This window comes from Crinia signifera, chromosome 6, assembly GCF_055691185.1.
Source record: "Crinia signifera chromosome 6, ASM5569118v1, whole genome shotgun sequence".
Lineage (NCBI taxonomy): Eukaryota > Metazoa > Chordata > Amphibia > Anura > Myobatrachidae > Crinia > Crinia signifera.
Genome location: NC_139222.1, coordinates 177,268,348 through 177,295,688, shown reverse-complemented (window position 1 = coordinate 177,295,688; position 27,341 = coordinate 177,268,348). Strand labels below are relative to the sequence as shown.

Sequence of the window (27,341 nt, the reverse complement as noted above, 5' to 3'; positions counted from 1 at the left end):
ACATGTAACCTTATGTATAACCTCATGTCCCCTGTGTGATAACTGTAATGTCCCTGCTGTAACTGAGCTGCCTTTGCCCATAATGTACTGTCCCTGCTCATACTGTTACCTACCTGGCAGCTGCAGCGACCAGTGCGCGCTGCCAATGGCTGCCTAGGCACTGAGCTCCCTGGCGGGCATGTGGTCACTGCATGTAATGTCTCAATGTAATGTATGTGTAACGTCTTCACCCCCCCCCCCCCCCCCCCATCCCTGCTGATGCTGCACTGTAAATCCACAAAAAATTCCGAGTGTGCGCAAGCATACATGGCCAATAAAGTTGATTATATTCTATTGATGGCGCTGCAAACGGAACTAGAAGTGACACAAAGTGGGTCATCTCTGCGGCAACAGGAGACTTCTTCCACCATCAGGAGGATACTTTTTCTGCCATTACTAATATTTTTTTTCAAGTACCCCCAACTGGTCTGCAGCACACCCCCAGGGGTATACATAGCCTAGGTTGGGAACCACTACTCTATTGTATACTATTCCTTGCATGTAATGTAAACAACGGTCATACTGGCTAATTCACTACAGATGATGTATACGATCCGCACCACAGTCGGTAAACAGCACACTTACATTTTTGCCATATGATTGCCTCTGCCTTCAATCTAGGTTAAACTTACTCAAGCTGAAGTAGAAGAAGAGCATCGCGACCATTGTGCCTCTTAAACTGCGATTACTAATGCAGACAGGGAGTGGTATGCCCCTCCTCCTGCAGTCACATGGCTAAGGATGGCATATGCAAGCAGCTTATCATATGCAATCATTACTGAATAAGGCCAAAAGTGTGCCACATTTAGCTCTATCCTAAAATACATGGTTGTTGATTTGTATTAAATGAACATAAAGCATTTTGTATTTAGAATATCTCATCTATAAAAGGAGCCACCCAACCACAATTTCCCTAAGTTAGGGCACATGACCGGTACACATCATCCCTTACTGCTCACATATATCAAATAATTGTTGATACTTGTTATATAGGCTCCTCCCCCCATGTACATAGGTCTCCGAAGTAACAATCCCTATTCATTATCTATACTCCAAGAGTAAACTTGTAGCCAAATAAAGTCCAACTAGACAACTAGAACGCATAAATCTTTATTTCACATGTATTTCCCCTATTATTATTCAATAAGAAATGTGAATAGCTGACAGCTGTCCTAAACTGCTTTTAGGATAAATGTAAATATGTGATGGTCACTCCAGACCACTAGTGCACAGATCCGTCGCTCTACATGGAATTCTGAGATCTCTGCAAGCCTGTAAGAATAACGAAGATCTTTCAAGTGTGTGCAGTCTGTGAGTAGCCCAGGACCTACTCGGCTAGTGTGATTAGACACAGGCTAATCAGGGCTGAAATTGATGTCACATACACTCCCTGAAAATGCCTGGGTATGCCAGCAATTTCCCTGACGTGACATCCCCAAACGCAGTAAGCAGACGTGACATCCCCAAACGCAGAATTCCTGTCAATCAACTTGCTAATGGCCAGCAATTTAAAAAGATGGAGTTTATAGCAGGGTGGCCTCCTGCAGCATGCGTACGCCTTACGCAGACTATCGATATTCACCAGCCCTGCGGATTCGCAGCCAAGCGATAGGGTCTGAATAACCCCCACAGCCAAGAAAGAAGTATATTGTAGGTAGGTCATTTATTTCATGACATGAACCAGCCAGGTTTCTTATGTCAAGAGAGACAAACACCTTCTAATCCATGCTCTGTGCTCTTGGAACTGATCCAAGGGTTTAGGGGTTCTATGCTGGTGGTCTTCATCATACATTCCAGCTGAATTACTTTCTTCCTCTTCAGTCCATTGGAGCAGAGACTAGAATAGAAACAATACATTAATAGCATTACCACAGGACATGAGCTGATGTACCATTGCTGTTTACTATGGAAATCAAACAGTGACTTAGTAAGAAGACTACACACATGAAATGCAGTCTCCAAACATTAACGTTCTGTTGAATCCTAAAATTAAGTTTCCCAAATTAATCCTGCAACAGTGGAAAGTGTTTGAATGGCTATTGTTTTATTCCTATTATAGTTGGAGACATTTAAGTGTAAGAATTGCTGATTTATGTGCTATAAAACTGACAGCAAACAATATTTGCAATAGTTGGCTACCCCTATGTAAATGAATGAGTTAAATTCATCAGCATATTATTAAAGTGAATATGGCTGTACATTGGCTAAATTCTACCCAAAAAGTCTCTCTTCATTTGACAGCAACAACTGTTTAATAAACATCTTTACACCCAGCAGCTCATGCGGTCAGGATTTCTGTCTGTGGAAGCAGGAAGAATATAAACTGTCTCAGCCAAAGAGACCAAGGGCCTTATTCTAGTTCACTCTTTCTGACAAAATCCTTCTTAGATGGACAAAACCATGTGCACTGCAGGAGGGCAGATGTAAAATGTGCAGAGAGAATTAGATTTAGGTGAGTTATTTTGTTTCTGTGCAGGGAAAATACTGACTGCTTTATTTTTACACTGCAATATAGATCTCACTTTGAAGTAAAAACCCACCCAAATCTAATTCTCTCTGCACAAGTAACATCTACCCCACCTGCAGTGCACATGGTTTTGTCCATCTAAGAAGGATTTTGTCAGAAAGAGTGAACCAAAATAACCCCCCAAGTCACCTCTGCATTAATTAAGAAATCACCAAAATATGGCTACATACCCCTTTTCCACTAGCAAATTCTACCCGGGTTTTTGCTCGAGGACGCGCACCGACACGGGTTTTTTGTCAGTGTGAACGTGTCCTTTACACAAAACACGGGTAGAGAGACCAGGGAATTCTACCCTGGTATCTACCAGGGTAAAACACGGCAATGACACGGGTCTGTGCGCAGTGTAAATGCACATTACCCGTGTTTTAGATCCGGGTAACACGCTGAGGCCGGTAATTGGTTCTTCAGGGGCACCAGAAGATGATGTCATCTGCTGGAGACGCGCCGGAAGACGCTGGGAGACGCTGACCACGAGGAGGCTTCCCAGCAGCAGCTCCTCCGGCGCTGGCCACAAGCAGCCATCGCAGCACATTGCCTACGCTGGGCACAAGCAGCCATCGCAGCACATTGGCCACGCTGGGCACAAGCAGCCATCGCAGCACATTGGCCACGCTGGGCACAAGTAGCCATTGCAGCACATTGCCTCCTACCTACGCTGGGCACAAGCAGCCATCACAGCCACAATCCCTGCGACGCTGGGCCCAAGCAGCCATCACAGCATTACCTACAACGCTGGGCACAGCAGGTATTTGGACAGCAAACCATGTCTAGCCATAGTTGGACAGACAGTGAGATAAGAGAGCTGCTTAATATTAGGGGAGAGGAAGAAATAAGAAGACAGATGACGGGTACAGTAAAGGATACCTTTGTCTACAAGAACATATCCGTTATACTGGCCGACAGAGGCATAAAAAAAACACAGCAGCAAGTGGTGAACAAATTAAAGGCACTACGAAAGCAATTTATGAAAACACACGACCATAATCGTAAGAAAAGTGGCGTAGGACGTATTGATTGGCCATATTATGAGCTATGCTACAGTGTCTTTGGCAAAAGTGCCCTAACTAATCCCATCGCACTATCATCATCCAGCTGTGCCAATAGTCAGATGTCAGTAGAGGAGGACCATGCCGAAACACAGCACAGCCTCCCCAGCTCACAATGTGGACCATCATCCCCACTGCTCGTATCAGACTGCAGTTTGGAAGAGTCAAGCATGAAGGATGATTCCGTCAGCGCTGTCATAAATGAGGAGGTAGAGGCTTCTCAGCCGGAGACTTCACAGGCACCCAAGTCGACGGAGATTTCCCAGGCACCCAAGCCCACAACTTTGCGCTCCAATAGTAAGTATTAAATTTGCACAGAGACAAGCACATACACAAACATTATGTAGTGGTGTCAAAACTATCATACTTCAAGCTCCTTTGGTACTACACATCCTAGCATGCTGTGTCATAGTTGCTGCAGTAGTCCATACGTAAGACCAAAACTTATGTTAACACATGGTGGGATATGTGGATACTTGAATGGCAACCTCGAACAATATTACACCGCAATACCTTTAAACTATCTTTGAAAAAGGATTGAAAACATAATGGGCAATGGATAGGTAGTGTGTATGTGCCGGAAGGCCGCAAACATGTGTTGGATAAACTATGCAAAGTTTATATATCATCAGTGTGTAACAAATCATTTTTTATCCCTACACAGTCTATAACGTTCCCAAAAGGAAGCCGAAACCAAACAGAACAGAACAATCTGTGAGAGCAATGACAACGATTATTCTGGAACATCTACGTGAGGCGGATAGCGATTTGAATGCTCATGAAGATGCAAGAATTGCCCGTTTTTTAGCATCTGAAAAAGAAATGCATGATTCTTTTATGTCACAAATAGCGGATATGCATGAGAGGCAGATGACATTGTTTGAGCGTATGTTTAGCCGTATCGCTCCCAATACCCAAGCACCACAAAAAGACCACACACAAGTGGCATATGGCCAGTACAACTATGACCATGCTCAGTATCCTAACACATCAACCCCACAACCCGAACAATATCGGGTTTATAGGCAATTGAGTTAGGCCTGTTGTTGCTACAGCAATGTTTGTATGTATCTTTTCAGGTTGTTAGGTTTCTGCACAATGTAGGTTGAGAAGCCAAAGTTGGGCCAGTTGGTACACATTTTTTATATATAATTATTTATATACATAGAAGGGCAAGTAAAGGTCGCAGTACTAGGGTGCTCTTTTTTTTTTTTTTTTAAATATATAGTATATCTAGATATACATTTTCCTACCTCAAGGATGTACGTTCTTAGGCCTGAAATAATTAGGTCCACGTGATAACTATAGAATGGCCATAGCAGAGGGGAAGATGTATGGAGCAGTGATAGTGCTTTAGGCCCTCCTATCAGCTCCAAACTGTTAAGTGTATGAAGGGTTTCTGAAGGGACAGTTTGGAGCTGATAGGATTGCCAATTTATGACTTCTTTCACCCCCCCCCATCACTGCGTCATACATCTTCCTCCCTCTTGTGTTCTCTTTGCACTTATATTTTTGCACTCATAAATGTTTACCAAGCCATTTTGTACCTGCAAGTAAAGGTCGCAGTACTAGGGTGCTCATTTTTTTTTTGTTTTAAATATATAGTATATCTAGATATACATTTTCCTACCTCAAGGATGAACGTTCTTAGGCCTGAAATAATTAGGTCCACGTGATAACTGGAATGGCCATAGCAGAGGGGAAGATGTATGGAGCAGTGATAGTGCTTTAGGCCCTCCTATCAGCTCCAAACTGTTAAGTGTATGAAGGGTTTCTGAAGGGACAGTTTGGAGCTGATAGGATTGCCAATTTATGACTTCTTTCACCCCCCCCCCATCACTGCGTCATACATCTTCCTCCCTCTTGTGTTCTCTTTGCACTTATATTTTTGCACTCATAAATGTTTACCAAGCCATTTTGTACCTGTATGTCAAGTTTTGAAAACATACAAGAAAGTTTTTTGACATGTTTTATAATTATACTTCAAGTATACAAAAAATGAATAAACACAAACTGTTCAACCAGCAATATTTCTCTGTGTCCCCTACTGCAACATTGATGTAAGGTTTTGAGTTATTGTGGCTCTTATCCGCTCTGCGGCAACGCTATGCACCCCCTCATAGCCTGCTGCATCATGTACGTTTCCCAACAACTCCTGGTCCAGCACATTCCACTCAGGAAGAAAGTTTTCCTTTTGCAGCTCACATATATTGTGCAGAATGCAGCAAGCTGCGACAATATCTGGCATGATTTTTAAGTCCACATCATTCCTCTTCATGAGGCAACGCCAGCGTCCTTTTAATCGGCCAAAAGCATTTTCAACTGCCATACGGGCAGAACTGAGGGCATGGGTATATGCAATCTGTTGTGGCGACAGTTGAACATGCTGGGTGTAGCCCTTCATCAACCAGTGCTGCAAGGGGTAGGCTGCATCACCAATGAGGTGGACCGGAATTTCCACACCATCAACAGTCACCGATTTCTGTAAAAATAATTATATTTATTCCTGGTTCAAAACATAAATATTGGTTTATGGGTGAACATAAACTGTAGGGTACAAATTTCTTACCTCTCTAGGGAACAGACATCCACCTAGCTGGTCCTCCGCAATACTGTACAGATCTGAATTGGCTAGCACCCTCGCATCATGTGACCTACCGGGCCAACCTATGAACACATCTGTGAAACTAAAAAGAATGGTATATTACATATTGTTCCTCCAAAGAAAATGCCCATCCTTACAAAAAAAAATAGTAAACTATTGCTTACCAGTATTTATGGTCCACTACAGCTTGCAGGACAATAGAATGCCACCCCTTGCGGTTATAGTAGTCTGCGGGGTTATCACGGGGGGCAATGATGGGAATGTGGGTACCATCGATTGCTCCACCACACTGAGGATATCCACGCCTCTTGAATCCCTTGACAGTGTCCTCTAGCCGCTGTCCTTGCGGCAAGGATATAAAGCGCTGGTATAGGGTTTTCAGCAATGCCCGTGTGACTTGGTATACAATCTTGCACACTGTGCCAATTCCTACACCAAATAGACAAGAGAGTGTTCTATACTCTCCAGGGGTAGCGTACCACCAAATAGCAATTGCTAACCTCCTGCTGGGCTCAATAGGCTTCCTGAACTTGGTGGTCTGTTTCGTGATGGCAGGGGACAGTAGTTCCAAAATATAGAAAAATGTAGCACGGGACATTCTGAAATGTGCCATCCACTGCTCATCCTGGAAACTTAGAACTGTCTGCATGAAAGCCTCCCCATGTCTGCGATCTCTCATCCACATTCTTCTGGTTGGTGCAGTGCTCATTTGCAGGATGGTGGAAACACTCGCTGATAACAGCACTCTCCTCCTCCTCAAATAATGGCGACGAGCACTCTCCCTCTCCGCAAAGAATTGGGTCCTCCTCCTCCAGCGCAGCAGTAGGTAGCAGAGTGTTATAAGCTGCATCAAGCTGTCCATGGCAGAATAGTACAGCAAAATACTGCAAAATGTCTGCAAGCCCAGCATAGACACAGCTACTCTCTCTGACTCCATTGCTGCAATGCTGCAAGAAGTAACCACCCACCACCCCTCCCCTTTGTCCCCTTTGTCCCCTTTGTGACTTCAAACTGGTTTGGACTGGAAAAAAGCTATGTCTTGTGGGCATTCTTGGGATTTTTCAAAGTTTACCCGGGTTTAGTGTAAAAGGCTCCGACACGGGTATAACACGGGTCTGTGCGCAGTGTGAACAGTGTTTTTACCCGTGTCTTACACGGGTATGATCCGTGTTCAAAAACCCGTGTTTAACACGGGTTGCAGATGGAAAAGGGGTATCAGAGGGAGAGGGGGGGGGCTATACAGAATCAGGAGTTACAGCTCATAGACTGAGCTGAAGAACACATTGTATCTACAATGTAATAATAAGCAATTTTTTGAAAACAAGAACAGAATAGCGCACATTATATCTCTCTGCAATGTTGAACCCGATGGCAGACTGCAGTTTGCGTAGACAGATAGGACAGAGTTCCAAGGGTCTCCGGTCAGACTCCTCTAGGTGGTTGGACCCCTGCATCACACATTGCAGCCACTGGCAATGACGAAGACCAAACATATGGCCAATCTCATGTGTAAGTGTCTGAAATATAAACACAACCATCAAATCCTGTGTTACAGTGACTGCCCGCCTCATATCCTGCCAAAAATATGTTCCCCTTAGCTCTTCCACTAATAGTAACTGGGCATTATGTACATTAGGATGAGGAATGAAGCCTGTGGGAGTCTTTAATGCTGACAATTTGGGGCTGTTTCAAATGTGGATTGTCTGATGTTGTATATTCTGTCTCTGAAGCTGTATAATACTGTATAATGCTTTCTATATAAGTCCCATTACTGTACTGCACCTAGGCCAAGGGCTCAAAACAAGACTAAATCCCAGGCTAGATAGCAGCTATAGCAGCTTCTACACTGAAAGAAGGACAGAACAAATGAAGAACTAACCTTGCAAGAACGGAGAAGGAGCGATCCTGTGATCAATGGCGTATAGTACCCCTCAAACACTGAATAATCCCCCTTTGCTTGTCTCTTCCCCTTTATCCTGCCTTTGTAATGGAGACTGTAAAAATCCTCATCATAACGAGCAAAACTAAATACTCCTATTCCTGCAGGGATACAAAAACATGGGAGATAACATTAATATGCATTTACTATATATCATAAATTATTAAGTGATATTACTTCACTACGTCTTTTTGTGTAAAAAAAAAGCAGAAATAATACAATAATAATAATAAAAAATACAATAAAAACACTGCGGGTTAGGACATCAACATCGGAATCCTTACCTCTGGTACACCAAAAGGGCAGAGAGAGCAAAGAAGCCCCATTGTGGTCTCGCTGCACTCGCAACAGGTTCTATTCGCCCTCTATGGGGGTTGTGGACCCCATGAGAATCAACTCCACACCGACGTGGATAGTGGGGGTATGAAAAGGTCGGAGGACGCGTACCGCCGCCGCTCGCCACGCTTCGGGTTGACGTTGATCTTGGTGTTGCGTTAACAATGGGGGGGGGGGGGGGGCATTTCACATAATTAACCATGAGGGTGGGTTTACAATTAAAAATCGGGTCTGGGGGGCATTTAACATTGGGTCCAATGTAAAATCGGGTCGGTTGCATCGCATGCCATTATAATGGCATGCGATACAACCAATTTTTTAAGTGTATTAAAAACGTCTTTAAAGCCCGAAAATCGGGTCGGTCGGGTCCCATCACATACCTTAAGTTAAGGTATGCAATGGGAACCGACGGGCGACGTGCTAGGAAACAAGTACCCTTAAAGTTTTTGCTAAGTTTCCTAGGCAAAGTAAATAATTCATTTCCCTCTATATCTTTTTCAAGATTGGCTTACTGACTTTCAAAGTCCTTCTGATTTTGAACTGTCCGCTCGCTTACTGCGCTCTGTAGCATTTGAGAAGTACTTAGAATCTCCCGTAATTCATCTGGGTGTCTAGCATTTAGCAATGCTGCTCCGACCCTATGAAACTCCCTTTCCTATCCAGTCTGAGAGGCCCCTACTCTAGATTCCTAAAAAAAAAAAAAAAAAAGACTCAAGACTTTCCTGTTTACCCACGCATTTCCTTAATTGTTCCTTTAGTATCTTCATGCTCTCTGTATTTTATGAATAACTATTCTGTACATCATTGTTTCTGTAATGTATTCGCTTAATTCTATATGTTAAGCGCCTTGCGTCCTATTGGAGACAGAGCAAATATATCAAGAAAATTATTATTATTATTATTATTATGTGATATACACTAAACAATTTCACAGAAAAGTAGGTAATGAAGTGTGGTGTGACGGCCTGACAAAGTAGGTAATGAAGTGTGGTGTGACGGCCTGACACTCAGGATTCCAACGGTCAGGACACCAACATCGGAATCCTGACCTCTGGTACTCCAAAAGGGCAGAGAGAGCAAAGAAGCCTCATTGTGGTCTTGCTGCACTCGCAACAGGTTCAATTCACCCTCTATGGGGGTTGTGGACCCCATGTGGGAGAATAGCCCCTGTCAGTTGGGATCCCAACTGTTGGGCATTTGCCTAAAGGGGCATACACACGGAGCAAATTTGTGCTATTTTCTAAGCAATCTGACTAGATTGCTTAGAAAGTAAGCACATGTCTCTCCGTGTGTATGCTCCAAGAGATTAAATCTCTCTTGCTAACTAAGTCAGTGCATGCAGTCAAAATCTAGTCAGATTGCTTAGCAAATGACTGCAAATCTCTGTGCGTGTATAGAATGAAAGATACTGATCGCAATCTTTCATTCTGATTCACTACCCGGCCTTTTTTTGCTTAAGCAAAATTGCTTAGCACAAATCTCTGAGTGTGTATGTGCTCTCCATGGGAGATCTTGATACCAGCAATATCATATATATCACTGAAATTTAACTTATGAATACTAAATTAAACTTGCTAATGGTTCAACCAGGCAAAGGTTTGCTGGGCAGAACATTATATCCCTTTTCTCCCCCGTAGGAGTCAAATTTAAAAAAAACCTTGCTTAGTAGGTAGCTGCATGTAACTGTGACAGTTTCCAGACTACCCAGCAGGTCACATGTTTCAGGTCATCCACTGTGATTGGCTGGCAGACAATTTGCCATATAACTCCAAAACACTAATTACAGTACAACACTAATACAATTCCGCAAATGTATGGACCAAGAGATTTCATTTGTTATATGATGCCTTTCTCAGACAATGCGATCATAGAAATAAGTCACATATAAAAGTTGTCCTTCTGCTATTAATATATATCTCTTGTTTGTGTATTAAGTTGCATGTTATAAGGACTAGACACATACAAAAGGTGCCTAGAGAAAAGTCTAATTACCCTCTGTCAGAGATGCTGTCCCAAACACGAAGTTCCAGGAGTCTCGAGGATACAGGTCCACCATTGTAGCTCCAACAATACAGAATGCATCCGATGGCTTTATCGTCTTCAGATATTTCAGTAAGTCCCCTGTGGGCCCAAGTCATGGTAAATGTTCATGTCATACAGTATGTGTATATGCAGTATATAGCCAATACAGTAAAGAGTAATGTCCATATATCAATATCGGCGCTGTGATTTTTATCACATTGTTAAACATCTTGGGCCAAATGTAATGGGTTGTGAGTCCATCAGCTGTTAGGGGTGCTGGCAAAACTTGAAGGTTCTTTTAACACATGCCTTGTAAATGACTGCCCTGTGCATTGGTTACTGGACTTGCAACCTATTACTTCGAGCCTTGATTCTGAGTTGTGGGCAATGCTAATGTTTATGTAGTTGGGGGACTTTCTGCTATGACATCTTTTAGCACACAAATGAGTAATTTGGTTCGTCGAGTGGCCTCTAGTGGTCACTGGCGATACTTCACCTCATAGAGGTGGGAAGAAGTTAGCTTTTTATGAGGAGAGGAGAGGATCATATGTGTTACTTACCTGCATGAATCTGCAAATTGTGAGTTGAATCATTGACTCGAAAAGCACAGCCTGTGTCTGCGATGCAGATGGGACCCTGGACTTTTACAGGCAATCCATGAAAGAATGCCTGGCAGTAACCTTTCAGCCACCCAATGTATTCCCGAGTGTGTTTGTTTGAGTCTCCAAATTGACCTAAAATTAAGAAAATACATCAATGAGGAGTGTATAACTAGGTAAGGAGAAGGAAACTTTTATTACATGTACTGTTTTGTTTTTTACTTATTTGTTTAAGTGCAATTAACAATTAAAAAAATACAAATATAGATTTAAATGTGATTTATTTTTTTATTAGACCTATTAACTTAATAGATCTAATACAAATCTCATTTAGATCTTTATTTGTCCTTAGAAATATTCCTGATAACAGACAAATTTGTTGCTGCATTTCCTGCTCATTGAAACATCGCTTTATTTCTCGTGAAAATGGATTGATTTAAAAGCTATTGTCTCCTGTAGTCTGTAAAATAAAGCAAGGAAACTGAAAAGAGATGCATTATTGGTTATTCTTCAAAAATATTATAAAATCACCAGGACAAATTTGTTGGTACCCCTTTAGCAAATATAATCAACACCTCTATTAATCAGGACACATCAGGCGCTAGGGGAGAGTTAGGCTGTGGGGGGAGTTAGAGTTGCGGGAGGGCTCAGCTAGGCTGCGGGATGGCTCAGTTAGTCAGTGTGGAAGAGTTGGACTGTGGGAGGGCTTGGTTAGGCTGTGGGAGGGAGTCAATCTGTGGGAGGTTAGGGTTTAGTGACAGTGATGGCTAACTTTGACACTCCAGCTGTTGTTGAACTACCATCCCAGCATACCCAACAGTTTTACTATTTGGCCTTGCTAAAACTGATGCAGGGCATGCTGGGATGTGTAGTACAACAACAGCTGGAGTGTCAAGGTTAGCCATCACTGGTATAGGTGGTGGGAGGAGGGAAAGCTGTCAGGATGCCACTGTACAAACAACCGATAATCCAGCAAAATGCTGGAACCAAGGGGCCAGATTATCAGTGGTGTACCTGTAATTAGATTGTAGAGATACTTCAAATGAATTATTTATTATAAATTAATTATTTATTATAAATTAATTATTAATGAATAATCTGTAATTCAACCTTTTTAAATGAAGAAAAGCAGTCACTGTTTGGTATCATTGTGTGCGTCATAGTGATTATAGACCAGAGAAAGCAATGGAGGAAGTTGTCTGTGGAAATCAGACATACAATTGATAAGAGTAAACAATATGAACCAAACTATGATCAGCTTTTTGTGTGACTATTATTTCACATTTTAAGACGTTTAATGTCCATGGGACTTTATCCAAGGAAAATGTTTTGACTCTGCCGAAGAAGACCCAGAAGGACTACAATTTACAAACCAGCAAACAAACAACATAGAAATGCTAGGCCATATTGTCAATATGCCTTAGAGAGAACGTCCTTTGTACAGCTGAGTCCAAGCTGGAGCATTGTTTTGTCCATCTGAGAAGGAACTTGTCAGAAAGAGTGAACCAAAATAACCCCCTTGGTGCTTTGAATTTTTGCTGGGAACAATGAAATCTCAGTACTAGCATGATATTCTATAGCAAAACATACAGTCTAGAGTGAAAAAGCTCCAAATAATGCCCCAAAACACAGCTAAAAACACCTAAGAATTGAAGAAGAGAACATTCTACTGATATGACATGGTCTTCTACAAACCCTGATCTGAATCCTGTTGAACAATTAAGAAAAGAGCTGAAAAATGCAGTCTGGAGAATGTACCCATCAAACCGAAGACAACTGGAGCAGTTTGCTCATTAGGAGTATGACACATTACCTGTTGACAGGTGCGTGTCTTTGAGAGCTAAAGAAATACTTGATTGCAGTGCTTGACTCTAAAAGTTGTGCAACAAATTATTAGGTTAAGGGTCCACGTTTGTATAATTTTGCCCATGTCACCAGTGTAATGCTGGCCACACATCAGACCAACTTTCATCCAACGAGTTGGTTGGATGGAATAAAAATCTGGTACTGGATTGGAGCAAATGACAAAGAACAATTTGCTCACAAACCCAGGAAAATGAACAAAAACATCCAGTGAAATTTATTTAAATCAAACAGGTCCAACTACAGTACTTTGAGCGACAGGTTTTGTCCGTTTCCAGATTTTCGAAGCACATTACTGAATTACAAATTACATTTTCACCCATCCAGTACCAGATTTTTATTTCATCCAACCAACTAGTTGGATGGTTGGATGAAAGTAGGTCTGATGTGTGGCCAGCATAAGAAATAGAAAGTTTGTGCTATTACCTATAGTCTGCACATAAATGGTCCTCTTCTCAGCAGTGGGTATATGTCGGTTTGGTTTCTGATAAAACTCCTGGAAGGTTTCAGAAGGCTCTGGATGTGATGGGATCCAGTCTGATGAGGAGTGGATGGTCACTGGCCTGAAGAGGGCGCTGACTGGATTATAAGCTTCACTGAGCAGTTTCTTCTCCGCAGTACTATACTGCTCATACAGCTCTAACAGCATGGGATCCTCGGAGGTGAGGGCATGGCGTAGTGTATCTGATGGATGTCTGAGCACCTGCATCTGGAATAGCTAGGAATCACAGGGTCACATGACATACACTTAAGCATGGCATAATATTGTAGATCATAGGACAGCACTAGCACTTGGAAACTATACCATGATTTAGATCAACCACCTTAATCACCTTGTTCCCAGGGGAAATTCTGCGGCATAGGTGGGTGGAGTATGGGGCGTAATAGTTAACTCACATAAATGTGGGTCAGTCCCCACAATACAATGCCAAGTTTACAGACTATGTTAAGTGGAGGGTGGGCTTAGTCGCTGCCCTTGGCAGGCTACCTAAACCAAAACTTTTTGGCCATTGGAAACCCTTTGTCAGGTCCAGGCAGTCGGCATCCAATGCTGCAGACCTTAGACTGAGAGAAAGACAGAGTATTACATGGAAGCAGCAGATGACATTGAGGCAGTGGGTCACAGAGGCAGCTGGGTGACATGAAGAGGCAGAGGCTGACATGGACAAAGTGGGTTACTGGGGTGACAGGGAAATAGTAGGTGACATGGAAACAGTGAGTAACAGAGAGAGGTGGTGCAGAAAGGGAAAGGGTGACATGGAGGTGGTGAGTGACAGAGAGAGAGGCAGGGCAGACAGGGAGAGGCAGAGGGTGACATGGAGGTGGTGGGTGACAGTTAGTGGATGAAATGGAGAGGCAGTGGGTGACAGAGGTAGGGTTAAAGAGAGAAGCATATGGTGACAGGAAGATAGTGGGTGATATGGAGGCAGTGGGTTGCAGAGATGCAAAAGAGACAGGGAGAGGGATAGGGCGAAATGGTGACAGTGGGTGACACAGAGGAAGTGAATAACATATAGCCACACACCATGGATCACCCTGTGGTGCCCATGCCACTGTTTCAGATCTTGTCCCTACTGCAGGTGATCAGGCTGCCACCCTCTGAATCCCTATTGCAGTACTTTGTGCATGATGGAAGAAGAAGGGGCAGGCAGTAGCAGTGGTTGAGGGAGGTATAGTCCACATTGGCAACAAGGAGCTGGATGTTGCCACCGGAGGCACGTGTCTCCAATGTGCGCAGCATAAATATATAGGGTGGTATTCAATCCCATCCGCTATTTTTGCCTGTGGAAATAGCGTCCGTCGCCTATTCAATGCTGCCATTACCGACAGCATTTGAAGGCAGATTATGACAAAACAGATACAATTTTAAAACATATTGGATCTGTTTTATTAGGAAACGGCAGCAGATTGTCAATTTCACGGCCATTTTACGGCAATACGCCCACTTTCCGACACTCGACAGTCGGAACATTGAACTAAAGCTGTCAAGTTGCAATTGAGCTGAGCGAAAATGGACCCGGGATTCCGACTGTTGGGACGCTCTGACAGTCGGAATCCAGGATTGAATAGTGTTTTTCTGGCAAATCACTCATAGCATTTGGCAACAATCCTATCCTTATCAAATATTGGCTCCTATGATTCTTTATCCAATTAGATAGCTGGCCTGTTATATCAAACAAATAAAATGGTATCCAGATGTCTGAAGAACAATGTCTAAGTCGACAGTCATAAGATCAACAAAAAAATGTTGACATACACAAGGTCAATGCAAGCAAATGGTGGACGTGCATTTTTTTCTGAGGTACTTGTGTAGTTTCACAGCACCACCGCGCGCACAGTCTGTTAGAAACTTGGTAGCTTGCCAGACTCTGTGCGTGTGCCGCCCTGCCCCCTTCTTAGCAGCTTGCAAGGACTCGGGATTCAGACGCTAAAGCGTCTCAATTGTAGCGTCAGTGGCGGAACTAGCGAGCCATGGGCCCAGGTGCAAAAAATGCTTTGGGCCCCCTCGCACAATAGTTTTTCAATATGGTAAAAATATTAGGGCACAGAAAAATAGTTATATATTTATATTAATAAATAAAACCATTCCCTGTACATTTCTGTGAATATATATATATATATATATATATATATATATATATATATATATATATATATATATATATATATATAACAATCCAAGTTTTCCAAGCAGGAAAAATGACGGCACTCAGGAGACGATGGTAAGTAATTTCAAATGAAATAAGTGTATAAATACACTTATTTCATTTGAAATTACTTACCATCGTCGGAGTGCCGTCATTTTTCCTGCTTGGAAAACTTGGATTGTTATATGTTATCATCTTCTGGCACCTGGGGCAGCTGTATGAGTAAACCATTTGAGTGCCGGCAGACTTTGGAATATATATATATATATATATATATAGATATATATATCTATATATATATATATATATATATATATATATATATATATATATATATATATATATATATAATGAAGTAAGAACAGACAGCGGCACTCACAGGATTTTCCAAAAGCTTGTATTAAACGTGACCAAAGGTTTTTGGTCACGTTTAATACAAGCTTTTGGAAAATCCTGTGAGTGCCGCTGTCTGTTCTTACTTCATTGCATCTCTGATCCTGAAGGCACCAAGGTTGCTGCATTGCTGAGTGGGAGTGCCGGGCCGCAACAAATATCTATATATATATATACTGTATATATATATATATATATATATATATACTGTATATATATATATATATATATATATATATATATGCACCAGGCCAGGGCCCATAGACACTGGCTGAGGGGGTGACAGGCCGCATCCACTGTATATATGTACACATACAGTGGATGCAGCCTGTCACCCCCTCAGCCAGTGTCTATGGGCCCTGGCCTGGTGCCTATATATATATATATATATATATATATATATATATATACACTGTATATTCACATATATATATATATATATATATATATATATATGTATATATATATTCACAGAAATGTACAGGGAATGGTTTTATTAACTATCTGATATTTTTACGGCCCACCCCCCACCCCCTATTGATTAAAAAATCATTGTGCGTTGCAGTACGGCCCCCAGCCCCCGTTGTTATAATGTTTGCGGCCCCTAGCCCCCCCTTAATTGTACTTACCTAGAGTCCGGGTGCCTGGTACTGGTGCTGTCGCTCCTCTGCTTCGCCTGCATGCTCAGCCTCAGAGCAGAATAACTTCCTATCTGCTCGGGGTCAGAGCAGCAACAGGCAGCCTTGCGATTGGCTGCCTGTTGCTAGGCTACCGCAGTAGACCTGTCCCAGGCTGGAATGGATGCAGACGTGCAGGCAGGGTGCTCCTGCAGCTGCATCCATGTATGCCCCGGCGTCCGTCCGATACTACACGGTAGTACACGCTCACACGCTGCCTGCCACTAGAAGCTGCTGCTGCTGCCGCCTGAACCAGGCAGCCGCGCCACCCGCTATCCCCGCTTACCCTTCTTTCCCCACTCACGGCGCGCAGCGCAAATGTAAAGAAAATAAAAAAATAAAGTTCAATATGTCATGCCGGGCAGACGGCGGCATCGGGCCCCTTTAACCTCTTGGGCCCCGGTGCACTGCACCGCCTGCACCGGCGGTAGTTCCGCCTCTGTGTAGCGTGTACATTACGCTACGCTGATAGCATAGCGCTGCAATGAGAACAGCTAGAGTGGCACGCGCTACGCTGGTAACGTAGCACTGAGAACAGCTAGGATAACAGCTAGAGCGGCACGCGCACAGTTAAACAGAGACTCTGGCAGGCTGCCAAGTTTCTGAAACAGACTGTGCGTGCGGTGGCGCCGTGAAACTACACAAGTACCTTTTCTGATTTTACATTTTTTTCACCTTTTTTGTACATTACATCCATGTGGACTCCAACTTGCAGATGAGAAGGGGAGAGTCTGCACTGGAGCCAGGTGTTGTTAGTATGGTGTAAAATGAAGTGGTGTGTGTAATGAACTTGTACTTTTCTCAGGGTCTGTCTTTTTACAGGTGGACAAGAGTCCCAGTGGGCCCATTAATGCCCCGCATGCTGGGACTTGTGGTTCGCCAAGTCCCAGCATGCGGGGGAGGCCTCCTGGGACGTGTAGTTCACCTGTAAAAAGCAATGTTTTTTTGTGTGATGTTACCGTATCAGCCCGGAATCCACCACCCATGGACGCCAGTGACAGCCCCGAGCTTCTGCCCTGGAGAGGTGAAGCCTGGGGGGGCACCTTTATTGGGGGGGGGGTCCCCACTCCCCCATGTACCCCGTCCAGGGCTGACCAGCCACGGTGAGCATGATATGGCCGGGGGACCTTATGTAAAAAGAGTCCCGGCTGTGTCATGACACCGCGGGCTGTTGGAGCCCGGTGCTGGTTCCAAAATATGGGGGACCCCCAGTTTTTTGTCCCCCTTATATTTGAAACTAGGACTGGTCCAAGAGTCCGGGGCTGGTTTTAGAAATACGGGGGACCCTTATGCTTTTTGTCCCCCATATTTTTGGAACCAGGTCCGGCTCAATGCGCCCAGGGCTGGTTATGCTCTGGAGGGGAGACCCCATGCCATTTTTTTATTTTATTTTACTTTTACACATATTTTAACATAGAACCATGCACAGATCTCAATGATCTGTGAATGGTTCTGTCAAATTCGCCTGTCAGAACCTGCAATTTCCCCCCCGCACCCTATAAAATGTGCAAATTGTGGAAAAAGTGCGATTTCGTACAGTTTTTGCAATTTTATTGCAAAAGTCACAAATTTGGACCCTATTACAATTCGCCCTTCTTATCAATTAACCAGTTTAAAACAGGTGATGGCAATCATACATTAGGAGGGAAGTCCAGAAACAGAGCAGTGTGTCCCTCCTGGAGAGGGTCATATTGGGAGATACATACCTCCCAACATGACCCATGCCAGGAGGGACAAAATACTCTGCTGCAGGACTTTCCTATAATGTACAGTATGATTGCCATCACCTGTGTTGAAAAGGTTTACTAATTAATTAATTTATTTACAGATTCTTATATAGCGCAGCAGATTCCGTTGAACTTTACAATCAGAGGCGTAGCTAGGGCGGAGCCGGCGGAGCACACGCTCCGGGCGCAGGACTGTCACCTGGCGCCGGAGCCGTGCACTCTGCTGCAGGCTCCCCCACATTGCTTGCCTGCTCCCCCGCTGTGCCCGGCATCAGTTCACAGGGTGGCGGCACCTATTAGGGGCAGCACAGCAGGCTGCCTTGAATTTTTTTAAGTTTGCCGTCGCTCCCCCCGGCAGACGCTGTGGTCTCCTTCCCTACTGCTGGCAAATGTACGGCAGAGGAGACCCCCTCAGCGCCCGCACCATCCCAGCGCTGATCTCAGGGAACTGTCCTCGGAAGCTCCCGCCAGCCCCCGTTCCCATGAGAGATCCAGCAGCCGGGAAATGACATGGCTCCCGGGTCCCCCGTCCTGCTGCTGAAGTGAGCATTGCCGCTTCACCCCTCCCCCGGCGCCAGACCCAGCCACGCCGGCTGCCGGGCTGCAGTAGTGATGCTCAGACCAGCGGGGAGGAGGGGGGTAACGGATTGGCGGCTCCCCCTCCCCTGTCACTGAACATGAATTCCGGCGCAGATCATTGCGCCCTCCCCCTGCACCCATCCCCACCGGCAGCAACACTTATCATCAGACCCAACAAGGGGGTGATGACTTGATGGCTCCCCCCCTCCCCCAGTGCGCATCATGGAGGAAGTTCAAGCAGGAGCTGAGGAGTTGGATTGTGTGTGGAGCTGGACAGACAAGCGATCCCCAGGTTAGTACTTCCATCCCCTGTCCCCAGCCCACTGCCCCATCTGACCAACCATCCCCCAGCCCAGTGCCCCCATCTAACCAACCATCCCCCAGCCCAGTGCCCCATCTAACCAACCATCCCCCAGCCCAGTGCCCCCATCTAACCAACCATCCCCCAGCCCAGTGCCCCATCTAACCAACCATCCCCCAGCCCAGTGCCCCCATCTAACCAACCATCCCCCAGCCCAGTGCCCCCATCTAACCAACCATCCCCCAGCCCAGTGCCCCATCTAACCAACCATCCCCCAGCCCAGTGCCCCCATCTAACCAACCATCCCCCAGCCCAGTGCCCCATCTAACCAACCATCCCCCAGCCCAGTGCCCCCATCTAACCAACCATCCCCCAGCCCAGTGCCCCATCTAACCAACCATCCCCCAGCCCAGTGCCCCATCTAACCAACCATCCCCCAGCCCAGTGCCCCATCTAACCAACCATCCCCCAGCCCAGTGCCCCCATCTAACCAACCATCCCCCAGCCCAGTGCCCCCATCTAACCAACCATCCCCCAGCCCAGTGCCCCATCTAACCAACCATCCCCCAGCCCAGTGCCCCATCTAACCAACCATCCCCCAGCCCAGTGCCCCCATCTAACCAACCATCCCCCAGCCCAGTGCCCCATCTAACCAACTATGCCCTGTCTCCAACCTAGTGCCCCATCTAACCTAATCTATTCCTCCCCCTCCTGGCCTCCCTCCCTCCGGGTCCATCCAGCGGGCAGTGGCATGTATTTTTTATGACTTGAAAACAGTTGAATTAAAAACTGAAACATTGTCTTCAACAGCAGCAGCGTCTGCTTTACATTATTGCTTAATCTACTGTCCGAGTGCCGCACCTCTGCTCGGTATCTTTATATATATCTGTCTGAAATGAGTATCACTCTGGGTCTTAACAATAATGGTGAAGTCCAAAGGTTTATAAAGTGTACTGCATCTCTTGCCTTCAGGACATACAAGTACACGTGTAATAAATATGTTTAAAATGGGGAGAGGCCAAAAATGTTGTGCCTAGAGGTGGCCAGTCAGTACCCCATACCATCATAAAAACCCAGCGAGCGCTCTCACTGCGCATGCGCTGGTTTGGGACGCCAGTGCCAGGGATGCGGTGCCATGACATCACAACCTCATGGCGCTGCATCCCTAGCACCGGCATCCGTAGCCGACGCATGCGCAGTGAAAGCGCTCGCCAGGTTTTTATGGCGGTACAGGGGGTGTATTATTATTATACAGGGGGAAATCTGTGGGGTCCTGTTGTTAATATACAGGGGGAGCAGCCTGTAGGGTCCTGTTATTATTATTATTATACAGGGGGAGCAGCCTGTGGGGTTCTATTATTATTATTATACAGGGGGAGCAGCCTGTGGTCCTGTTGTTATTATACAGGGGTTTAGCCTGTGGTGTCCTTTTATTATACAGGGGGAGCAGTCTGACCCTTTGTCATGTAGCCATTCCCACTTATATGGCCATGCCCATGACCACGCACCTTCGGCGAGATACTTGAGCTCAGGCGGGAACAGCGGGGAGCTAGATAGCTGGGTGGGCAGGGGAGTGAGCTTGGCAATGAGAAAGATCAGTCCCCCATGGCAACGAGCAAGGTCAGTCCCCCTTGGCAACGAGCATGAAGTTCCTAGCAATAAGCATGTAGGTCATTGGCACTTATGTGACAAATTTATAATGGGCATTACAGTTTGTTATATATAGTATGTAATGGGCATCATGTGTGGCCTTATGTGTAATTGGCATTACGGCATGTGGCTTTATGTGTAATGGGTATTACAAAGTGCGCTAAAATGTGCAATGGGCATTACGGTGTGTGGTATAATGTTAGGCCATGCCCCCTTTTTGCCAGGCAAGAGCCTACTACAAATCGGGGAGGGGGGGGGGGCGGCGGCGGCGCGAAACATGCCCTTGCTCCGGGCTCTGTGGCACCTAGCTACACCACTGTTTACAATAGTAGACAGTGATAAAACAAACTGGGTAACAACAGACAGACTTGGAGGTAGGAGAGCCCTGCTGCAAGCTTACAATCTATAGGGATATAGGTGGGAAACACAAGGACAGGCACCAGTAATAGTATAGCAGTCCCACCAAGTTACAAGTCCAGAAGGGAAGCTATATAATACATAAGTGCCTCAGAGGGTTATGCGTATGGAACTTAAATATGATAGGCTTGCCTGAAGAGGTGAGTTTTCAGGGAACACTTGAAAGTTTGGAGGCTAGTGGAGAGTCTTATTGTGCGTGACAGGGCATTCCATAGGATGGGAGCAGCCCGATGAAAGTCCTGTAATAGTGAATGGGAGCTAGTGATCCGTGCAGAAGAGAGACGCAGATGATACTGTATACAGGGCAATAAGAAAGGTGCTTCAATCTCCACAGGTGACTTGTTAGTATCCTAGTCAAATTGATTTAACCACCTGTGCTGAGCCATGGATATATTTAAAAGCAGGACTGTAAGTGTCTTCAGGACCATCTTCGCGAACCTCTGGCTTGTCATAGTCAGTCTATGGCTAAAGCATGTCATGCCCTGTATACAGTATCATACTGTGCGATCAATGTGTAAATCAGACTCAGTGATGGCAGGCTTACCAGTCATAAGAGACAGCCACTGTAAAACCGATTCATATGCCCTTAATCTGCTACAATGAAGTAGTAGCCAAGTTATTGTTAGACGATCCCTTACAGCAGGAAGTAGTCAATGTTTTCAGTCTGTCTGACTCTTGTGATAACTTTGCGCCCTCTGCTGGGCAGACTGGTGTATTAATCATTTTTCAATTTAGTATACATGTTATTGGAACACTACCTCCTCACTTTCGTGACTTTCTTAAGGTGTGTACACACCTACAGATTTTTCTGTCTGATCTATCTGGTGGGAACAAAAACCTGGAAATGTATGGGAGCATATGACAATCAAAAATTTCCACCCAAATGCAGGAAAACAGAAAAAAAATATCCTTTGATAAATTTGTTATAGCAGAATGATTTAAACAATTTGTCTGACTGATCACTGTCTGTTTTCAAATGTTTGGGAACAATTATTTGATTGTCATATGCTCCCATACATTTCCAGGTATTTGTTCCCACCAGATAGATCAGACAGAAAATCTGTACGTGTGTACGGACCTTCAATACTTACACCATACTTGCCTACTTTTGAAAACTAGTTTCAGGGAGATTATAGTTGGTGGTAGAATTTTGCACAGCACCCCATTGTGGGGGTGTTTTATGCTCCACCTAAACAAGCTGTCTAATTCCATATATGGAGAGATTGTGAATAGTGATTGTGAACGTGGCACCTAGAATCGTTGGTGTGTACTGCTACATCTGAGAGGAATCTTTTAAAATGACTTATATCCAAATGTAGATGAGCCCCAAAGCAGTTAGTAAGAGCTACTATACTTGGTAAAGTGCTGGGAAATGGTGCAGATGATTCAGTGTAAATGTTTCTGACTCTCATTCCTTTTTTACCAAAAAATATAACAGTGTAATGTGGGCTAGGTGAAATGAGGGAGATTGCTAGACTAATGAGGGAGAGAGGGCGATTTCTACAATTTCAGGGAGTCTCCTGCAGAATGCAGGAGGGTAGGAAACTATATCTTACACACTTCACTAGAGTATATTGCAGAGGCAAATTCTACAATTCTAATATTGTTGGGATCTAGGTACTGACCATTTTAAAGGCTACTACATAATTAGGTTTTACCCTACTATTGCTTTATGGGCACTGATGAATTACACATGATCTGTCTCAATTTAACACCTAATTTATTTTGCTACCTATGATGATTATTATTAATATTATTATTAACAGTTTCGTATATAGCGTACACATATAGCGTACACATATTCCGCAGCGCTTTACAGAGTCCACTGCCCCAGTGGAGCTTACAATCTATATTCCCTACCACATATACACACACACACACACAGACATTCTATGGTTAATTTTGTTGGAAGCCAATTGAACTACCAGTATATTTTTGGGTTGTGGGAGTAAACCCACGCAAACACGGGGAGAATATACAAACTCCATATAGTTTGGGCCATGGTGGGAATCAAACCCATGACCTCAGCACTGTGAGGCAGTAATGCTAACCATTACATGATACACCATTACATTATGATAAACTTTGTAACATTCTAATTATTTCCTTTTACACATGTAACACTCTTAACACAGAACTTATGCTTCTTATTTATTAACACTTAGAGATGTAATAGGGTGCAATGTTTTTAGGTGTCTAAAAAATCACATTCAATTGCATGTTATATTTGTGATTTTCGGCTGAAAATCACAAAAGTAATAGGGTGTGAATTTTTAGGCAAAGACGTAATTCTCATGTGATTTAGTGCAATTTTTAGTAAGGAAAAATTGCGGGTTTTAGTAATGAAAATGTCAGATTTTTAGACGTGCTGTTTTTAGTAATGCAATTTTTTAGACATTATTTATTTATTTACAGTTTCTTATATAGCGCAGCAGATTCCGTTGCGCTTTATAACAGTAGGCAGTGATAAAACAAACTGGGTAACAACAGACAGACTTGGAGGTAAGAGAGCCCTGCTGCAAGCTTACAATCATGAGGGATAAAGAGGGGTGTAGTGGGTCGCACAAGACACAATAGTACAGAAAGTGGACCCCCTGAATTATGGTATTCTGAATTTCATTTAGACGTACGGGGGTGTGCTACCTCGGACATGGGAGTTAACAGGAAATGAGAAAAAGAAAAGAAGATGTCCTGTATCGGTGCACCGAGATAAGAAATAAAATATAACTTTTATTATTCTCTTTTAAGAACTGCGAGATAAAATTACATATAATAACAAACAAGGGTGGGGTGTAACACACTTTAAAACCAAGGTGGCAGGCAGACGCTTGTAGTAGGGTATAGTGTATGTACTGATTTCACTTAGAACGGTGTGCTCTTGGTCTGTACAGAATTAACTGACAGACCCACTATTGATACTGGTAATATGAGCGGGTTAATGAACCTCTTTAATGGATGCTCTGATTACCGCAATATCGCTTGTGCCAGCTGGGTTAAAGCATCAGTGGGAACGTGGTGGCAGGATGGCAGGGGATTAACATACACTTGATTTACACAGTGTATAATCTCTTTCTAAGCCACTGTCCCTAGTGCTGTTCGCCCACTGTGGACACACTCAATCAGATAGAAAAGTGATCTCCCATCGGCTAAAATGCCTGCCTAGTAGGGGAGTCCGTGTGCTAGATAGAGGTGCCGCCTGGGTAATTTCACTGTGCTAGTCCCGTGGAGTCGCCTCCAAAAGGACCTAGCTGGCTGCAGTGAACGCCCTTAGAAGGGCTATAGCGGTAGGGCACTAGTTCAACAAATAACACATCAATATGAAAAATAATAAACAACTACAAACATCTGCCTGCGCACCGCTAGCCGGCACGTGCTTCGCAGATTTCAGCTTCCTCAGGGCCTTACAATCATGTAAGTGTACGAAAAAGGGGGCATGGCCTCATGGAAAGAGGCGTGGCATCACAAAAAGGGGTGTGGTATTACACTTTAGACCATACACAGTAATGCCCATTACACATTTTAGCAAACTCCGTAATACCCATTACACATAAAGCCACACACCGTAGTGCCAATTACACATAAGGCCACACACCATAATGCCCATTACACATTGTGCCACACATCATGATGCCCATTACATACTATATAACATGCCCATTACATATTTGGCACATAAGTGCTGCTTACCTACAGTACGTACTCATTGCTAGGGGGTTCTTGCTTGATGGCACCATAGTACCCATTACACATGATGCCGCACACCATAGTACTCATTCACTCTCTTGTCATCTCCCGCCTTGACTGCTGCAACATCCTTCTCTCTGGGCTACCTCTCACCCGCCTCGCACCTCTCCAAACCATTCTTAACGCTGCCGCTAGGCTCATCTTCCTCTCCCGCCGCTCTACCTCCGCCTCCCCCCTCTGTATATCTCTTCACTGGCTCCCCATTCCTTTCCGAGTTCTCTTTAAACTCCTCACCACCACCTACAAGGCTCTCTCCTCCTCCACCGCTCCTTACCTCTCTTCACTGATCTCTATCCACACTCCCTCCCGTCCTCTTCGCTCCATCGCTGACCGCCGACTGACCTCTCACCTAATCACCTCCTCCCACTCCCGTTTCCAAGACTTCTCTTGTGCTGCCCCCCTGCACTGGAACAACCTCCCGCCACCCATCAGGCTTTCTGATTCCCTTACCTCCTTCAAGCGCTCCCTCAAAACCCACTTTTTTCGACTAGCCTATCCCTCCTCCTAACCTCTTTTGATCCTCCTATCCTGCCTCCGTTCCCCTCCGTTTCTACTTATCCTGTTGTTTTTCGTTCGTCCACCCACCTATTTTTAGTATGTTAACTCTTATGAGTAGGGTCCTCCTGCCTCACGTACTCACCCTACCTCTTTACCTCACCTGCCCTTCTGTCCTGTTCTTCCCTTCCTCTACTTCTTCTTCAGTCTCCTCGACAATTTTGACACCTACTTCTGAACTGATGCTGATTTTATTTCTACCAGCTATACCCCTATTTATACTGTATTTTTCAACACACCCTGTACACTACCTTGTCATTTGTTTTTTGTTTGCTATGTACGGCGCTGCGGACACTTTGCGGCGCCTTATAAATAAACGTACTACTACTACTACTACCCATTACACATGATGCCGCACACCATAGTACCCATTACACATGATGCCGCGCACCATAGTACCCATTACACATGATGCTGCACACCGTAATGCCCCTCAGACCTTCCCAGGCTGACCCCTTATACACCAGCCTAGTCCCTGCATTTTCTGGTGTGAGGGGGAGAGACAACCACTCCCCTCTCCCTACCCCCTTTAACCAACCAGCTATATCTTCGGAACCAACTGACCCATTTGCATGTGACCAGTATCATATTGAAGAACTTTTGAGTTGGCTTCCAATGATTTTGGTCTTGTGAAACTGGGCTGTTTGGTTCCAGAGAAATCTGCCCTCAAAGAACATAAACAATCATGAAATTACATTTAAGAAATGAAAAAAAAACAAAAAAAAACAGTTTAACCTCAATATCCCTGGAACCAATTAACCCATATGGATCCAGCCTGGTATCAGATTGAAGGCCCAGCGATTTGGGTTCAACTGAGATCAACCTCGAGCTTCAGTGATGCCGAAGGGGGAACTGGCAGCCGTTGAACTTGGTGGGGTTCGGAATTAGCGGGTCCCATGTTATCCTAGAGGGAAAACGTTCCAGCTTTGCCTGGCAGTATCTCCGGTTCCCAGGGGGCTAGAGACACAGGGCTGGGCTCGTTGGAAAGCCCCATCCCTCAGCTACAGAATGGGCTAATGGGTGGTCCTGTGCACCCCCGGACCACCCCCTAGATTCGCCTATGGATGTAACCTCATGCCCCCAGGGACCTGGACCAGCACAGGGTGCAGGTTTTTTTAACCATAATTACAGAGGGATTATTATACCTAATGAATTCCATTTGCTATGCACACAAAAAAACATTCATAACTGTTATAAGAAGAAAGAGTTACACTAGTGATGAACCTTCTGAGAGAAATCGCTTGTAGTGTGAAGAGTTAATGCTCAGGATTAAGCATACAGGAAAGCCAGATAGTTATCAGCAGTGTACACTAATTGTGAATGCCAGGTTTTCTGTACCTTGGAATCTAGAGTGTAATCAGAAGCATAGTTAGGGTGAATGCCAGGGTTTCGGTAACTTGGAATCTAGTCTTCAGCAAACACTCTTATGGTTAAAAATGACATGGGAAGCAAGATCAGGGTCTAGGCTGAAAGTTCAATGATTTTGGTCAGTCCACAAGGTAAAACTGTACTACATAGCCCTTTTTCAACCCGTGTGCTCGGATGGCCATGTGCATACACACTAGGCCACACTGGCTGCAAGAAGGGGTCATCTGCAGCCCAGTGCCATGAGTGAACAAGTAGCAATGTACACTACAATTAGCCACCCCCAGGGCAGCCATCAGGGGGGGACTG

At 44.5% G+C, this 27,341-nt stretch overlaps 2 protein-coding genes across 5 annotated transcripts; one reads left to right on the top strand and one right to left on the bottom strand.

Annotated features, from left to right (window-relative positions):
- Nucleotides 1-249: 249 nt before the first annotated feature.
- Nucleotides 250-27,142, bottom strand: AMZ2 (archaelysin family metallopeptidase 2). 4 transcript variants are annotated; one of them, XM_083148222.1, is made up of 7 exons: nt 26,892-27,142; nt 13,403-13,694; nt 11,075-11,248; nt 10,485-10,613; nt 8,097-8,257; nt 7,558-7,734; nt 250-1,876 (listed from the first exon to the last, which is right to left on the bottom strand). In XM_083148222.1, exons 2-7 carry the CDS (start codon nt 13,683-13,685, stop codon nt 1,733-1,735), a joined length of 1,068 nt encoding a protein of 355 aa, XP_083004348.1. In that variant the 5' UTR covers nt 13,686-13,694; nt 26,892-27,142; the 3' UTR covers nt 250-1,732. The 4 variants fall into 4 exon arrangements, with proteins under 4 accessions (XP_083004348.1, XP_083004346.1, XP_083004347.1 ...); XM_083148220.1 differs by lacking the exon at nt 26,892-27,142 and adding an exon at nt 21,913-22,373; XM_083148221.1 differs by lacking the exon at nt 26,892-27,142 and adding an exon at nt 16,647-16,736.
- Nucleotides 2,655-6,805, top strand: LOC146008682 (uncharacterized). The gene is made up of 2 exons (XM_083148224.1): nt 2,655-3,909; nt 4,277-6,805. Exons 1-2 carry the CDS (start codon nt 3,330-3,332, stop codon nt 4,648-4,650), a joined length of 954 nt encoding a protein of 317 aa, XP_083004350.1. The 5' UTR covers nt 2,655-3,329; the 3' UTR covers nt 4,651-6,805.
- Nucleotides 27,143-27,341: the final 199 nt, after the last annotated feature.